This window comes from Callorhinus ursinus, unplaced genomic scaffold, assembly GCF_003265705.2.
Source record: "Callorhinus ursinus isolate GAN/ISIS: 27379988/994484 unplaced genomic scaffold, GSC_fseal_2.0 scaffold22, whole genome shotgun sequence".
Lineage (NCBI taxonomy): Eukaryota > Metazoa > Chordata > Mammalia > Carnivora > Otariidae > Callorhinus > Callorhinus ursinus.
The window spans coordinates 22,524,647-22,543,864 of record NW_027397084.1 but is presented as its reverse complement, the minus strand read 5'-3'; the positions used below and the strand labels follow the sequence as shown (position 1 = coordinate 22,543,864).

Below are 19,218 nucleotides of genomic sequence, written 5' to 3'. Positions count from 1 at the left end.
TCTAACACTTTTCTTTCTCCATTTGAATATTAATAAAAATTGAAAACAAAAATAGGTAAAGTGATTAAATCACCCTAGATGAGGAGTCACCATCAAAGTGACATCCAGGAACTGGTCTGATATAGCTAGACTCGGTGCCATTAGCTGCTTGCTTGGTGCTCACAGCGAGGCTATGCCATCTCCTGTTGGATCTAAGACCATCACAGAGAACATTAACAACAGACAAGGTCACTCTGAGACTGTGATAAAGTGAGATAAAGTGAAAAACGGTCACAGCACAACCCACAAAGTTCCAAACTTTCTCTTCTGTCAGCTAATATGAGTGACTGACACTTGTTTACCAATTATAGCAAGTTTTCCCTCCTCCTGGATAATTCATTAAAATACCCAATCATAGATTTTCTTCCCCCATCTAGACATTCTTAAATCCAGAGCAAAGCTCCACTTCCTAAAACCCTCCTTGAAATCACCCAAAACAAGTCCAAACCCTTAATAAGTCTTTCTAACACCCTCTAACCGAGATGCCCCACAGTTTCCTATGTTAATTTTCCCTCAATGCCAAGAGTAATGAATCCAACTTGCTCAAGGACAAGTGTCATCTTGATGGACTTTGGCTATAGGGTGCTGACATAATTATAATACTGATACTTATACACCATTTGCTGTTTATCAAGTTATCTCCCTTACAGCATCTCACAAGGTCCTCTCACAGTCCTGTGAAGTGGGTATGCTATTGTCCCCATTTTACAGATGAAGAGATTAAGACTCAGAGGAGGAACACACATATTAAAAAGTGATACCTAAATTTAAATAAGTGTTCTCTTGTGGAAGTCCAAGTTTCACTACACCACATAAATGCATCATTAAATATACCCAGAAAATGTCCTGTAATTTTTTGGGGAGATGAGAACTAAAAATTTGGATATGTCCATTAGGAAAATCCATTCAATAGTAATGTATTGGATACTGTTAATACAAAGTTGCACAGAGAGATAAACAAGCAATGAAAGAGAATTTCCTCATATATACTAATTAATACTATGTGAATTTGATGTTTGATTAGGGATTGCAGTGAAAATTCAGAGAAAAGAGAAAACATGGACTGCCAGAAATTCTAAGTTTTGTGAGATAAGAAAAACAGACCACAAGGACCATTGGACATACACATACCTACACACACCCTTCCGTAATATCACATTTAATTATTGGTATAGATGAGAAAGGGAGGAAGATGGGGTAACATTATGTTTATAATTAGTGAATGAGTCATAGTGGATCCCTCGTATTGCTCTATATCTCTCGCCCACCTCCCTCCATCAACACTGGTATCGGTTCTTAGACATGATACACATTAGGAACTTGTAACTCATACTAGGAAATACCTTATCTACCCTTTCCTTTCTTTCCTCTCTCCTTATATGGATCCCAGGCAGATAGCTTTCCCTCACCTCAAAAGAAGTGGGAAAAAGTTGGACATGACTAAGGAAAGTACATTATGAAAGTAGGATGTCATCTACTCTTAAGTTGATGTCAAAATTTGCATAAATAAAACATTTCATTATTTGATGTGAACAATACATATCAGTCCTAGGTAGCATCCACTTCATTACGGTGGTTATATGTATTTCTTAAAAGTACGATGCTGGATGCCGTTCTGCTGTTCCAATGTGATCCCACACTAAAATATCACCACCCATTACCACAAGGCTCATGGTCAGAGCTTGCAAAGTTGGTGAGTTGAGACCAAGTTCGTTGTCAATTGTTTCTTCTGTTCTCCTTTGGTCTCCACTTGACAATCAGCCTAGCCAAGGGGAACCAAGTGTATAGGTCTTGGCCCGTTTTTTTTCATTACTGATAGACTGCCTATCACATTTTTATACCTTAAGATGATGTCGCCGAGATCGCAGGTTGGATGGCTACAAGAAATGTAGGCTGAAATCACTGAGTTCTCAAATTATCCCCACTCACTGAAATGGAGTGTCTATATGTGTTTATCAGAACTTCATTCAACTTTTTACATGCTTATGTCTAAATCCTCTGAAGAGATTACAAATTTCTTGAGATCAGGGACTATATATTCTTCTCAGTAGTATCTTACATCTTGTCGACACATGATGATGCTTTTATATATAGTGAAGGCACCTGAGTTTAGCTGTAAGATGGTTAGTTTTAAGGAGAATTCAAAATGTTTGCACCGAATAAAAATCTTACATATTTCAAAAGCATAATGTCAAAATGTTTGGTAAAGTATAAAATCTTTCTTTATTTTTTTAAATCGTAGCCATTAGAATTCCCTTTGAAATCGTAAGGAAATTGGGATACAACATGGTAAGAGTTTTATATCTTTTGTGATACAACTAAATTCAAGAATGGAAATAATAGTCAGAAGCAACATATAATTAAGTACCCAATATATATCCATAATGCTCACCCAAGACAGAATATGAGCTAGGCCAGTTTTACAAATAATATAAGCATAAATTTCCAAAATTAAAGAAAGACCTACACAAAAGAAAGACCTAAGTTTAACGGTCTTAGAGTGATTCCAATGACAGCGTAATACTGTAAAACACAACTAGCTTGAAAACACATGTGGTTACTACTTCAGTGACAAAACAACAATTATATCAACTTAGAAAAATGAGTTTTCTTATCTGAATTCTAACAACTTCGCATCCCTATCTCTTGATTCCCAAGCATTTTACTCCTAGAAAGTTCATGGAAAGTAGACTACGAGAAACATGGTTGATAACATTTTAACTGATCAGTGCCATTCTCATCTTTACACCAATGGGGATTAACCGAGGTAAAACAAGTAATAAAAACTAACATATTAAAAGAGATTCTATAGTTAGCTATTATTTTTTTCCTTTCCCCACATTATCTATTTTTTCACATTCCACAGACAAATAAGAATGAACTATATTTGACTCTCTGTAAATGTCACAGCTCAGCAGTTAAAAAAACTCGAAAATTTGTATAAGCTTGCCCAAATCTTTGTAAAAAAGACAGGACATTAATATATTTATGTGTGTGTGTCTAGGTGCTTGTCTGTATGTTTATAGAGAGATAGAAATAACAGGACATAATTGACTTCATAAATAGATTTTCTGGGAGTGATTTGCAAATAAGGAATCATAATTTTGCCTCCCTAATATTCAAATTACATGAATATTGAATTATACAAGTTATTCATAATTCATAGAATTTATAAAATTCTAGGAGTAAATATAACTACTACATCTTTAAAAGTATATTCCTGATATAGGAACCTAGTAGTCTTTCTCCAAAGTAAAAGGAAACAAGCTCGGGCGCCTGGGTGGCTCAGTTGGTTAAGCGACTGCCTTCGGCTCAGGTCATGATCCTGGAGTCCCGGGATCGAGTCCCGGGATCGAGTCCCACATCGGTCTCCCTGCTCAGCAGGGAGTCTGCTTCTCCCTCTGACCCTCTTCTCTCTCGTGCTCTCTATCTCTCATTCTCTCTCTCTCAAATAGATAAATAAAATCTTAAAAAAAAAAAAGGAAACAAGCTCGTGAGATGACTTTGCTTATCTACATTTTGGGGGATTTTCACAGTCTCAAGATGTTTTAGATACTTAAAATTTCCAGAGAAACTGAATCATTGCTTCATGACATAAGATATTACCTTGGGGAATTGAGAGTACAAATGGGACTGAATGTGAGCTGGATAACATGTTTGGAGCACATTGCCAGGATCTCAGCTATGTTGCTTGCATGCAGAATGGGCCAGTGAAAACGTCTCCCAAGGAGTAGATCAATGGTTATTTATATTGGTCTTTGCCATTCTAGCCTTTGCCATTTCCCACTCATGTCTATCCCTACCTCTAGAATGTGCCTTGGCTAGTTCCTGGGAGATTCTATCATTTCCATGTGTGTATTTTCTTCTCATAAGTTGCAAGCCCCTTGAATAAGATCAGTCTTTTTCATTTCTTAGGTATTTGTTTTATGTTTGAATGTTTTAACAACCTAAATAACAGCATTATAAAGACTTCTCTCTGTAATAATGTGCGAAGTTATCAAGTTCAGGTAAAATAGCATTGAAACATTTTAAAGGAAACTAAAATTTAGGATTACAAAGATACTCTACGAACAGACTATATATTCTTCATAATCACGTGAAGTTATATATCATTTATGAGCTAACCATCTTACGCATCTAAGAGTGAATCTATAAAGTCTGTATTCCTTACAAATATCTATCATTTCCATACATGATCAGTGGTGAATCCCTACTCCTTAACTGAATGAGTGTGAGACAATGACATCAGAAGGACTGACTCTGAAACAGTTTCTCTAGTTAGAGTATCAAGGCAATAGTCAATCTTAAATCTTCAGGGCTCCTTATAATTCTCCCAGGAGGGAAAACTGAGTATGGATAAAATCTTAGTGCAAAGAATTAATAGACATATTTATAGAAACCAAAGAAAGGTGAGCTTTGGTACTCACTCAAGGAAATATCACAAACCATTGCATATGATAGAGTCAAGGAAAGTACCCAGTTTTAAGCAAGAAATAGTAACCAAAGGACACATTTTCCAGTGTGACTGAATAAAGGTTGTACTCGTAATATTTCCTACGTATACCAGGGACCACATATTAAGGACACAAATACAAAGTTCACCAAATGCAGAATATGCTCACCTGGGCACAGAGCAATATTACAAGGCTTATGATGTGTTTCAGGTCCTTCACATGGCCTTCCTCCATACTGAGGAGGTGTGCATGACCTTGTTCTTGTTCTTTGGCCTCGACCACATGTAAATGAACATAAACTCCATGGTGACCACTCCTCCCAAACTCCATGTACTGTAATAAAGCAAAGAAGCTTCAACAACAAAAGCAGAGAGGTAAAGTCAAAGATTTTTTTTCTTAATTATAAAGAAAAAAAAATCATCAAATAGACAGTATGAAGATATTTTAAAAGCTCAGTTAACATTCTTATTTGCCAAAAAATTTTAAAGGTTAATTTGAAAATTTATTAAAATGACACAAAATGACATGTACTTTTTTTCTATATTCGAACAGTTATTTGTCATAAACTTTAAATGTTTTCTTTTTTAATGGAAATGCACCTCTCTTGCTCACAGTAAAATAGTCATGATTTATTTTTAAATAAAAATAATATAAACTTAAAAGGTAGTATAGAAAACTAAATTTCTTATAACAGATTTGATCTTCTCGAGTGAAATCTGCATTTAAATATATAAGGGCCAACATAATTCTTAAAATTTCGGGACTAATGACTTTGATATCAAAAAATAAAAAAAAATCTGAAAGTTAATGGTCCATATTTTAAATAGCTTATTAACTTCACATTTTAGAAAATAAATATATTTTTGCCATTTAAAAAATATGGGTGTTCAAAGTCACTGTCTTTGAATAAGATGGAAATTTCAAAAACTCTATCTACTCGCATAAAATTCTCTTCTTTGCCCTCTTTTAAAATGAGTGGCAAATATGAAGATTTCTTTCTTCTTGCAATAACTTGATGCACTGGAAATCCTCCTAATAAATAAACGTTTCTAGAGAAAGCAAATGATCTAATTAGGATTACTCCTAACATAAGTAGATATATGCCAATACTTCAATTATGCCATTACGATGGATTCAAACTAATCAGAAGTATTAACATAATTTGTGTTGCTCCATAAAAGCCACTGGGAATACATATTGACATCTTTTGCATAAAGCCCAGGGTTTAGATCCCTTCTTTGCCACAATCAATCACCAATCTCATCCCAATTTTTAATATTTGGGAGAGTACGGAATAGCACTTCGTGGATAATACAAATAAAAAGAAGCTGGGCAAAATGTGCTCTTCAGCTCAAAAGCTCCCGTTTTGATGTTGAACCTCTGGTCTTAGTATGCTCTTAGAGGTTCATGAGCAGAAGTCTGATGGGACACCCACTAGAATGAGGAGGGGGGAGTAGAAATTTAGAATGGATGATGAAAAAGATTTCACTTTCTCCTCAACATTGGTAGGGGTAAGCAGAATCCATATTAAGTGTCAGAGGAGTTATGCGAGTAAATACAGCATATCTAGAATGTTTTGCATGTATATGCAAACCAAGTTGTTTCTTTAAAAACACGTATATGATACCTTAATTATGAGACACCCCATTTTCTTCTATTTACGCTATTGAGTTGCCCCAACTGGTTGTGAAAATTTATTGAAATACTGAAAAAGTTAGCCAAATTTGTGTAATACTCAGTGAAAAAATCTTCAAGTTTCTGAGAAAGTTGCTGGAAAATATATTTTTAAAATATTACATAGAAAAAAAGTAAGACAGTGAAAGAAATTAATATGTTTATATTTTTCTCATTTAAGTTTGGAAAACCAAAGTCACTTTGTATCTATTGACATCAGATTAAATAATGAGTTTGTATTTAACTCTAAGGAAAAAAAAATACACACATACCTATATTTATATATAGGTATATATGATCAATGATAGCAAAATATTTTTAAAATATTATATATGAATGTATTTTGTCATATAAAACACGTATCTTTAATTAGTTTTTGCATTTAATTTTAATTACCAAGATTTCTCCATTTAAAAACAAACTTTTCTTCCCCTGTTGTCTATAGAAATTGTTAAAAGACCATATTGCATTCATATGGCTGGTTCTGTTAATTTTCTCCTCAATCAAATCATGCTGCTCTGTATTCTTTGAACAAAGCCTGAGAAAAGGCTGCTAAATTGGCATATTTTTCTCTATTAATCTCAAAGAAGTGTTGATTAATCTTGACAGTTTGGTTAAATCATGAAGCTGGAGTCCTCTGAAAAGTATGTTACTCCCTACTTTTTAACACTATTGTTCCATGATGAAATTTCATGCCTCCTCCACATCATTTAAAAAAAAAACAACTTTTTTTGAAAAAGAAACTAAATTATTAATTATATTTTATTTTAGATATTATTGAATTAGTTGGAAACTATAACACATATCTTATAATTTTATAGATGTATTCATAAGATTTATGTTAAAGAATAAAGATATTTTTACTTTAGCGGCAAATTGTTATATAAATTCTTTTACCTTTCAGTAAAGTATGAAAATCTGTAAATAATCTAGTTCATTTGGAAAATGTGCCTAATAAAACCAAAAAAAACAGATAAAATTAATCCATTTTTACAGTTTTCTTCTTTACTTAGACACTAGCTATAGTGTCACATCCCTACTCTGTGCTATCTAAAGATGAAATGAGGAATACACAATATAAAAATTATGTTACTACCAGATTTTGAAATAAGCATACAAATTACCTTATAATTTACATTGGGATGTATAAAATAACTCCTTTAAGTGAAAGGTTTTTTTCTTAAGAAATGTATAAATGTGGATACTGTGACATTTATAAAAAAAAAAATTGAAACCATTCCTTAGCCCACGTCAACTTCTAAAGGATTAAAAGACATATAGAGTAGGGGCGCCTGGGTGACTCAGTCGTTAAGCGTCTGCCAGGGTCCTGGGATCGAGCCCCGCATTGGGCTCCCTGCTCTGCGGGAAGCCTGCTTCTCCCTCTCCCCCTTCCCCTGCTTGTGTTCCTTCTCTCGCTTTGTCTCTCTCTGTCAAATAAATAGGTAAAATCTTTAAAAAAAAAAAAGAAGAAGACATATAGAGTAGACCAGTGGTTCTCAACCAGGGGCAATTTTGCCCCCCAGAGGACATTTGGCAATGTCCAGAGAAATTTTTGATTTTCACAGCTCAGGGGAAGGAGGGATGGTACTGGCATCCAAGAATGCTCAGGCCAGCCTCCCACAACAAAGACTTATCCATGTCAAAATGTCAATAGTACTGAGGTTGAGAAACCCTGGAAGAGATCATAAAACTGTAAGTCAGAAACCAGGACAGCAAATACACAATTTAATGTAGCTCTCTACTTTCTCAGTTTACTTGCTATTTAACCCTATCATTTTCTGCTCTGAGTAATAAGAATTTTTGAAGAGACTATAATATTAAAGCAACAATTTGCAAAAGGCTGGATGTCTTAGGATCCATATTAGAAGTAACACATTATTATGCAATTTAATTAAGAAAACCCTTCTTTTGAAATTAGAATAATATGGGTGAAAGGCAACTAATTTATAATAATACTGACTAGCTTTACTAGGGCAAATAAATATAAGCTCAAATTCTATCATTCCATATATTTTATGGAAAGTGGCTTTGACATTCATTTTGTCCTTGTGTCATTTTTATTAATTAAATGCCAAACACACTTGAATATCCACAGTGTGACAACTAGATTATTGATTTCTGAGCTAATTTTCTTCTTGGGAATTTAAAGTATTATTTTAGACAGGTATTTACACTGTTTAGGTACTGTTTAAGTTTTTTAATTAACTTTTGGTTACTGTTTTCATGATATATTATATCACAAAAAGTACATATTTATCAGCATGGCAAGTAACCAAACAAAATATTGAACACAAAATATTTCATGACGAATACAATAACCATCTAAAAGGTATCCCAACTTCCTATAGTGAAATACTTATTCTATATTTCTAAAATAACAAAGTTGCTAAATTAGTGTTCGGTTTTAGAAAATTAAAAAGAAATCAACAAAATCTTCCATTCTCTTGAATTCAACATCTGAACTATAACAATGATTAAAAGACACATTTTTCTTATCGTCAGTACTATTTAACCAGATTTAGAAAGACAAACCTATAGTATACGAAGGTCAAGAGGAACTCATGATTAGTGTGAATTTCTTCAGTAGGTATAATGGTAGGAGGTTTAAGAAATTTAAGAAAAACTTTACAATCAGAATATTATTCAGTTTTCTAAACGTCAGACACAGAGTGAAAGGGAGAGCACTCTGGTCCCATTACAGATGCTCTCCTTGCCCAGTGAAGGGATTACTCAGCAGTCTCTGGCAGAAAGATGGAGGTTTCCATATGTCAACCATACGAATGTGCGTAACGAGTGGCCGGAATGTAAGGACTGAACAGAGGATTGCAGAGAACACTTCCGCACCCTCTCAGACTTCCACTTGAGGATCCATTTGCCATTAGATTCTACCCATGTATGTTGAAGGGAACTTGATTTTTCAGAAGGATGCTGACAAGATAAATATTTCAAGCACAGCTTACTTCTCTATTGACACTTTTCTCATTGCCCGGGATAGGAAGCTTGATATTGTAACCAAGGGCCAGCTTTAAATATGAGACAATGTACTCCCCTCACACCCAGCTGGAAATCCACAACCATTTACTCATGAGGTAATTTTAGCTACAAAATTTAGAAATTTGGTAATTCAGAAAACTTTCAGCTCATTTTCTCTTGCCTAACAGACCTAGAGTCTGCTTGCTCTCTAACTGCTGGTTTTGTCATCTTTTTCCATTGTCCTCCCCTTCCAAGACCTCTGTAAGCACTCTTTCCCTCTGATTTTTTTTTTCACTTCATGTTCCTTCTCATCTAGTTTAATTCTCACTGACTCACACTGACTTGATTTTTCTTGCTTTCAGTGGAAATTATTGCTGCTTCCTGCTAATTCCATCTTCCCTTCCTCATACTTTTCTGTCCTGTTTAGCTTTTACTTCTACCTTAATCTGCTGCTCTGCATCTCCCAATTCCATTATAAAGGGATTTCCCATCTCACGCATCAGCTCTCCGCCACATTCTGCCCACCACTTCCTTTCCCTTTTGTTACTTCCAGATTGTCTTTTCTTTTATTGTGATAAAAAATATATAACAGAAAACTTATCATCTAGACTACTTTAAGTGTACAACTCAGTAGTGTTAAATATATTCCCATTGTTGTAAAACAGGTCTCCAGAGTTTATTCATTTTGCAAATCAAAACCCTGTACCCATTAAACAACAACTCCTCCACACTGTCTTTTAATGGGTTGCCCTTGCTCATTCTGCTGGGAAATTGGGATTATCCCTGCCCTTCCCCCATGCCACCCACTCTCTACTCTTACTTTTAGCAATTGCAAAATCAGCCATCTCTGGAAATGGAAGTCATCAGAAAACTTTTACGCACAATTTAGCAGATGAAAAGCTGCTGCAGTGCCAATCCCTCTCCTTATGCCTGCCCCCTTCTGGAGGCCCCTGGTGGATGCAAGTCCAGTGTCAACGGCAATGGCCACTAAGTTTGTATCACCCATCCACCAAATAGTTGAACAAAAATATAAACCTGGAGATACACAATATCATATGCTTTGGACTTCTTGAAAGAAAACCCAAATTCCTTTTAGTATTCATTTTTACATAAAAATCAGTAATTTAAGGAGAAATGCCTGTAATATGCATGCAGGCCTCCAATGAGAACAAAATGTTGATGACAGCCGGAAAATCTCACCCTACCCAGGCAAGACACTGTGCTGTGCTCCATTTAACATTGAAGATTTTTTCCCCATTAATGACTTTAAATGACTTTACAATGCACTGGGTGGCTCGGATGAGGAGAGTCACTTGAATGAAATAAATTAACAGAATGTCCTTTGGTCAGGGGAACTATTCTCTTTGATAGAGCCAAGTAAGTAAAACAACTGACTGCTTTAAAGACTGCATCAACCGCTGCCTTAAACAATGGGTACGGATCACATTTCCAGTATGCCTGCAAGTTTACGTTTCCTCAAACACTCAGCTGGACATTTTTGCCACCTGAAATAAGGAAAGCTATTATAATCATAAATATTATTAGAAGCAGATACAGAAATTTCTCAAGAAAATTCATTAGGGGAGTCACTTATGTAATTTCCTGACTGCTCTGAGAGCAGAAATCATCACATATATGGCAAAATTTCACCGTTGAAAACAAGTTAAACTTATCCACTTTAATTAAAATGTCTATACCCATTTCATATGAAAATAACAAATCTTTCCAAATGCGTAGCATGACACAATTCAATAACATCCACAGTTGTAGTTGCTGCTAACACTACCTGGACAGAGGGCAGTGTTATTGCAAACCCTTGATTCTCTTAATGGGCCGCTGCAGTGTGTCCCGTAAGGTGATACACAAGTTCTGGTTCGCACCTGCGACCCTTGACCACAAGTAACTGAGCACGTGCTCCACTGGGACCACTCTTCCACACCAGATTCACCTGTGTGCAAGACAACAAATAAACATGAAATACTGCTTTGAATATTCATCTACTCAGCATCATACCAAACTGACATTATGACATGCAAGAATAATTTATAAATGTAAAAATATGACATTACATCAAAAGGCACAAGAAAACATTTCAGAGAAAAATACATTTAAAGGGAGATACATATGACACTGGTGCGAGGTCCAAGTTGGTTATAACCTTGTTAGCAAAACTACTCTTCACAAAGACACTACTGTAGACACTATGAATGGACCAGTCAGCATTTATTGACAACAATGATTGCTGAAGGGATTCTCCTCAAGCCAATCTAAGGCTTTGTCCTTTGGATGGGAGAGGAAGCAAAATGTATTGCTAAACTTACTCTGGCCTTGGTGAGCAGGAATATATTGATGGATTCTTCCCTAATCCTTTATTGTGTAGCCTCCTTTCTCATGCTGGATGAGGTGGAGCCCTGGGAGTTTGGGCGTATCTAATTTTTATAGAGTTAAACACTGTCACTTATTTATAATTTACTCCCAGTACAGTTCTTACTTTGTCATCCTATGACAGCTATTTATTTTGTGATAATTTGTTTAAAAACCCGTTCAGAATCTTCTTCATGATCTAGAAGAGTGAGTTTTACTCAAAATGAAGGAAAATTTCTCTATGATTTCTATTAATTTATTCAAAATAAGGCCCTAAAAAGCCAAGGAATATCTGAATTCCATTAATTGTCTCAGAATAAGCATCACACTGAAATTACATCTGGTTTCTATTATTATCTAGATCATGTCCCAAAAAGACTTAAAGTCAAGAATTTCTAAGACCATCACAATGGACTTCTGATCCTATTCTGACATCGTGTTCAGGATGGATTCTTAACACTGATTTGAAAACTTGCAGTTGCTTTTCCCTAAATACAAAATTGGGGCATTTACCTGCTGGCAGGAAGAACTTAAGTTAGTTATTTGGTTGTGGGAAAGGTTTGCAGGTGAAGTGTTTCTGAATACTTTGCATCACTGATTATATAAACCAAGGAACAATTTATATTATATAAGTTCTGTTTAGAATTTGCCTTTGAAACAGAATTCAAAAAAAAAAAAGAATATGATGATCTATTTGCCCATTTTTTTTTTTTTCTTTTGAAAGGTTAGTAAATGACTTAGACATTACTTGCAGGGTTACTCAAGACAGCTGGTCCATAGGCTGGTACTCCAGGACAGAAGGAGGTTGAACCAGAATGTAACTCAACTTGCTGATTTCTTCACTGAGAATTTTTTTCCAAACAAACAAACAAAAAAGTTAGCTGAAATAAAACATGTGCTTGATAAAGTAGTTGAATTTACATTCTGGTATAAGCTTCTTATCTCCTCAGGGGCCCATAAAAACTAGTTCACAGATAAGCATAGGTCCGCCAACCACAATTTGGGTTGCACCATTATAAGGATCTGCTCTTATATTAGGCTGCATTATGCACCCAGAGGCATAGATTATAAGGCATTTATGACTAGATATATATCATAAAGGCACAGACAGTAGTTATTGGGATGATGTATTACATTAAATAGGACTTTTGTTCAGTGTTGGATCAGTGTTTGTCCTGGAAGTCCTCTATAGATTTCCCTTGATTATTTTAGTCTTTTTTGCCTTCACCAATTTATATTTAAGTACTTCATAAAAATGTTATTGGATGGCCGTTTGAATAACATTTAAAGGCAGGCCGCATATTTTGTTCTTTTATATGAAAGAATACTCTAAAAATTAAAAATCATTATTCTAGAACCCAATAATATGGCAATGGTCAAAAAAATATCCACACATGTATGTATATATGAACATATACATTTAGGGATGAAGAATTTAAGCGTAAAGTTAGGAAAAATATAATGCAAAGCTTTTTCTTGTGATATTTCAACCCTTGTGATGAGAGTAAGTGAAGTAGAAATATTATGGTTGTATGTTATTAATTAAGAGCTGGAAAATCTTGAATAATGTAAATTCTATAAAAATGACAAAGGTTATGCATAAAAGTGTTCTATTTTTCCACAAAAGCAGTCCTTCTCTTACCTTTGCATTGTTATGATGGCATTAAAAATGCTTTTATTAAATTGAGCAATGAATCAGGATCAAGATCTATTTTTAAATGTATTTCTGCACAAATATTTAAAAATCTGGGTTAATTCTGAATGTATACTGTAATGATGTTCAACAGGCTAAGCAGTGATGTGTAGATCCTAAGAGATTGGTAATTAGTGCTCAGAATTGGCCTTCTTCACTGGCTCAAATTTATGGTTCATTTTGTTGATCAAAAACAAAATAAATAAATGAGTAAAATACATATTGGCTTTCACATTATGAATCAAATTTTGCCACTCAAATACCAGCCTACGTACCAAAAAGACCTTATTATACCTCAAATGGTATAGTTTCAGGTAACATTTGCACTAATAATGATTTCCATGCTGCCACTTCATTCTGAAAAGTGTGAAGACTATTCTGGTCCAGCACTTTGGGTGACTGTGAGAAATAGCTCATATACTTTATAAGAAAGAGATGTATATTTTTAAAAACTCACTGACATTAGAATAGTTAAGTACAATACAAAGTATACTATTTTTAATATGTGTGTCTTTGGAAATAGCACAAACTACTCTGGTTCCTTAACTTGTAACAGAGAAGGCACATGAAACACGGCATAGAACACTTCAGTATCTGAGGCACTTTTAAGACTATTTATCCTGACACGAAACATGAAAGGGGATTGGAAAAGCACTGTAATTAAAGTCAGAGGACCTGTGTTTGATGTGAAGCTACCGAATATTAGTTCTGTGACCTTGAGAAAGTCACTTTATTTCTCGGAACCTCTCAATAAAATGGGTAATACATCTACCTCAAAATGCACGTGTGAGGATTAAATGAGATAATGTATAAGAGTGCATTTTAAATTGTAAAAATTATTAATATAAATTTTTGCTAACATGTTAAAATCATTAAATTAGAAACATACTTTTATATTTCTGTTTTAGATAGGATAACATGCTATCCTTTATTAATATAGGCTATTTTCCCCACTGGAATACAGGACCACTTTTCTAAACATGTTTATAAGACCATTTGATGACTATGATGTTAAAAAGCACCAGTAAGTGCAATTAAATTGTCTTAAGCCATTTTTTGGCATTTACTTTGGATGTCTATATTAACTATCTGTATCTTACCACTTCATTTCATTTCTCTTTACCATAAATATAAATTGTGTCCTAGGCTATTGGAACACTATTTATACTTAAACTAGCTTATCTCAATTATTGGACTGACCAAAATGATTAAGTTATTTTGATAAAGTAACATTATTTTACCAAACGTTACTCTTTTAAAAACAATTTCCACTCATGTTATTACTTTATAGAAAGCTTGCTTTTCAGAGAGAGGGTTTACTGATCATATTGGTTGAAGAGGCCAGCTTATTTATTTTGAGAAGTAATTCTTAATTATACAGGCTTATAGGTTTTGCTTTGTTTTCCCTCATGACTAATATAAAACACATATTATAATGTCTTCCATCATTCAATTTTACCTCCATTGCGTTTTTCTTCATTCTCAAATTAATGTTAGCAAATGTTTATCATTGTTTATATGTAACACCAATTTCCTGATTTGAAAGACCAATAGAAAAGTTTAATAAGTAAACCTTAGCTTTTCTAGGTTTTGTTACTTAGTTGCACTTATTGAGACTAACTACCTTAACACCTAAAGAAAGTATATCTCAGAAAATACTGAAGGGAAAAAAAACAGCCTCTCTTTTTAACTTTATAACTGCCTGGTGCCAAATTACATATTTTAAAAACTACTTAAAATAATGCAGTTTCCCAGTCTTTTATCAGTATTGTAGCAATTTAAATTTAAAATAAGTATTATATGTTTTTATATTTACCTAAACTATTTTTGCTTTAAAATAAAATAATAAATATTTATTTGCATCAATTCAAGCATCCAACTGATATTTTCTGAACTTTAATTTTTCATTGCCTTTTCTGAATTATTAACAATATAAAGAAATGGTTTTAATGCTCCTCATGGATCTATTTCATAACTGTTTCATCTACTTTACCAAATCATGTGTTATTATATTTTAGGTACAAAACAATGCTTGAAAAAGAACCAGTAAATGAAAACAGAAATTAGTAACTTATTACTAAGAAAACATGTTCCTTGTGATTTGAATTTGCAAAAAAGGTTTTGGCTGAGAACTGAATTCTCTTGGATTATGTCACAGGCAAATACAAAAACCGAATTTATATAAAATCTCCTGGCCAAATTGCATAATATTTATGCATCAACTAATTTTACCACATAATTGGGAATTTAAAACTATGGCTCACCATTTCACTCCCAAGTGACCCCACTTTTAAGAAATTTCAGCAAGCCAATGACTGCCACCTCTTGTGCAAAAAGGAAGAACATTTCTGATCTCGCAGAAGTGCCCCTGTCAGATGGCACTGGAAGGAGGCTGAGTTATCAGCCCATGCCCTGTGCCTCTAGTTAGAGTCAAATATTCCCCAATCTCTGGTCAGTGCTTGAGACTTTTTGCTCCGTGTAAAGGAGAAACATACATTTAATAATTTGAAAATTTACCTGACCTTGGCAATGCACTTTTGGACCCGTTCGAGCAAATAGTAAAAATATGTCACCTTTTGTTAAATGAGAAGCTGCACCAAAAGCAATCCAGATAAGCAAGTTTTCTTCATTTCTGGGTCTGGCTGCAACATATATATTTAAAAAAGCTAAAAATATGTCCTTTACGTAGAATTCATTGTAAACATTCTTCCTGTTCTGAAGAATTCTTTGACCTACTTAAAACTAATGTGTTAAATTCTACTACTCACCTATTACCAAGGCACAATCCATTAAGAATATTTGCATTTTTAAGTTGTAGATCCAAATTTAATGTTCAGAATAAATATCCTAAGAAAATATAAACTAAAGGAAACATTCATTCTTCAAGAGAATTTCATCAAAATCAGTCAATGTCATGTCAACAAGCTGATCAAGTACTTGAAACTTCAGTATTAATGGTAAAACAGATCATCCAGATTGGAATGTATAAAACTTTATAAAGACATAGATAAAACCGTTAGTTTGCAATTTCCTGAAATAAGTGATAGCTGAAAATGTTCATAACACAGTTTAAATACATTTTCATCTAAGAATGTACTACATGCAATATAAAAACAGATGGAATTATAGCCATTTATTATGATGAACCAACATATGAATGCATTTAATTGTGTTTTATATATATATGTATATATATATATATATACATATATATATGTATATATTTTTCTCCCCCCTGAGGGAGGTATTTGAAAGTAATATAATTAGTTTAGGATTAAAAATTTTATGAACCAGAAAGTGATTTTTGTTGATATTTAATTGTTTGGATGTATTATAGCTTACTAATAAAGACTATCATTTTTTTTATTATTTAGCTTATATAGCAAAACTCTCTTTCAAATAAAACAAATTCTGAAAAAGTTTCTAATTTCCATACATTTTAACACTTAATATTTCTATGATGTGTGACATTTGAAAAAAATACTTGACATCTTATTGCTAAGTCAAATTTCATCAAAGTCCTATTTAAAATTCTAGTTCTGAAAAAATCCTATAATAATCAATTATTGACAAAATAACTGTTGACTTTCTTTAAAAGTTTAAGGATACATTTTAAGAAGTTAATTGACACGAGTAAATAATAATATGTAAATCCTAAATGTCCCATACTGAAAGCAAAATAAATCTTACACATTTTTTTGGTGCACTTTTCAATTCAAAGCTACTTCATTTATGGACTTTAACTGGTGATGGAAAAAAAAATGGCTCAAAAAAATATCAGCTCCAAAAACTGACAAATGTGCAGCAAAAGATTATGAAAACATGCAGTGGTTTCATTAAATTAACAACAATAAATAGAAAAATGTAACTAACGTATTACCAGTTTGTGCCATAAATTTAGCAGCATCAGCTTGTTCCTGAGGGACCCTTTTTTCATGAACAGATCGAGGTCGCTGACTTTTAATTGTATGATCTCCCATCATTCCAAATTCTAAAGACAGAATAAAGGTATATGAAAGCTTGTGTGTAGACATTTCTCACACATTACATTATTGTCTCATGCAATATGTTCCTGCATATACCTAGAAGTTACTGATTAAATTTACAAGTCTAAATTTGCGAGGCTGATCTACTTGGAATATTTCTAAACTCAAGTAAAAATATCTATAAACAAGAGCAAAGTTTCAAGAAACAATAATAACAGTCAATAGAATGACACATCAGGTTTTAAGCTTAATTAACAAATGGTGTAAGCTTTTCTGATAATGTTTCCAAGCAATACATCAGAAAAAAAATACAACCACAGTGTTAACTGTTGTTTTTCAGAGAGAGAATCCTGACTGCATAACAGCCATAACTCTGCTAAGTAGTAATCACCCCGCCACCCCACCCTCCACCCCTGGAGATTTTCAGCACTTATTCTTGAGGAATGAATGAATAATCCTGTAACCTGGCTTTCCTAAGGTAAACAAACATTCACTTAATGGAATATTTATCCAGATAAGGGGTTGCCCCTAGTGTCCTTTAAAAGTTCACAGATACGTGGTGGCTGAAGTAATTCTAATTCTCTCCTGCCCTGTCCCCAGACAGTTGCTCATCCATTTTCTAACCACATGTAAGACAATGATTTCTCTTTTAAGAGTTATGTTTAAAAAAGAGGTGGCTCCAGGTTTCTGTTATTTAATCCCTTAATGTTGTACCTCCTGGGAAAGGCAAAAATATCTGGGCCTAACTCGGTGACAATGGGGAAGAGAAAAAATAAGTTGAACAAAAGACAGACTCCATGTAATACATTTTTGAAAAATTCATGCTTGGAATTCTGCAAGAGTTCCATTCTTCTGGCACTGTTGCTGTAAAATAATTTTAATAAAACAAAAGCCAAATTTATGGGATAGTTGTTGATTCTGGCTCAGGGGAGGGTGGGTAGGAGAAAGGGGATTCCCGAGGAGCAGGCTATCATGGTGTTTCTATTACATCAAGACAATTGTTGGGCCCTTAAGACCAGGACTTGAATACATGACAAAGATGATTGAGTAAAACATGTTCTAATGATAGTGCAGATATACTGTCAGAACCAATGTCAAAATTTGGGAATGTATAATTTTACCTTTTCCAATTAATCTTTAAGCTTCTGCTAAAATATTACAACTTACTTTGTGCAATGGAGCAGTGTGTTTTATAAGCACTAATTCTACCCACAATTTTTATTTTATGTAAGGAGAAAAGACTAGCATACATTTTTGTCCATCCTGGCGAATTCCCACATAAATATTAAAGTGTGGCACCTGACAGACTGATTTGTCAGAAATTCTTTCCAGATATTCTACCCAAGAGAACAACCCAAGAGAAATCTGAGAAATCTAAATGTGTGTTTGTTTTTGTCAGTTTAGATGAAATCCAAGGCAGGAAATGGAAATTTTCATAAAATGTCAGTTGGCTTAATCTTGTAAAATCCATCATTATTTTCCATTGCTGCCAACATCCTCTCATTCCATTCATTTATGTATGCAGTATGTGCTGCCTAAACTATGTTTCATTATGCTAATAAGAAGCATCTAATCACATATCATTTAATGATTTTGGAAATTGACTATTTAGAAAGCTTATATCTAGACTCTTATGTACTACCCAGTATTTTAAAGTATTATATATAACTGAAAATTTTCTGGGTCTGAAACAGCAAAAGAAATTTAGTAGTAATTTTTATTAACATTATGCTTTACCTTCTGTCCTCTTGAATTTATCATTTAAATTGTGTATGTGTGTGTATCTAGCACTTAGAACATTTAAGTCAGAGTATATGTGTGCATAAATAAGTTGCAGGCTTTGATGGTCACATTAAGGTAGTTTTGGCACTGGGTGGGAAAAGGATACTAAAAAAAAATTTTTCCATACCTACAACTTTTTTTTCTGCTTCTTCTTCTCTTCTTTTTTTTTTTTTTTCCTTACAACTTCTTTTAGTAAGTAACTTTGTTACCTGTTCTAGAAGACATTTCTTCAACTCAATGGCAGCATGAAAAT

At 33.7% G+C, this 19,218-nt stretch overlaps 1 protein-coding gene across 4 annotated transcripts in view; it reads right to left on the bottom strand.

The window, feature by feature from the left end:
* ADGRB3 (adhesion G protein-coupled receptor B3) overlaps window positions 1–19,218 on the bottom strand; it is a 722,049-nt gene that overhangs the window by 423,909 nt on the left and 278,922 nt on the right. For all 4 annotated transcript variants that reach the window (XM_073905165.1, XM_073905166.1, XM_073905164.1 and 1 more), the window contains 3 exons: window positions 17,078–17,188; window positions 10,927–11,088; window positions 4,662–4,826 (listed from right to left, as the gene is read on the bottom strand). In XM_073905165.1, coding sequence (XP_073761266.1) covers window positions 4,662–4,826; window positions 10,927–11,088; window positions 17,078–17,188 — 438 coding nt within the window. The remainder of the gene's footprint in view (window positions 1–4,661; window positions 4,827–10,926; window positions 11,089–17,077; window positions 17,189–19,218) is intronic.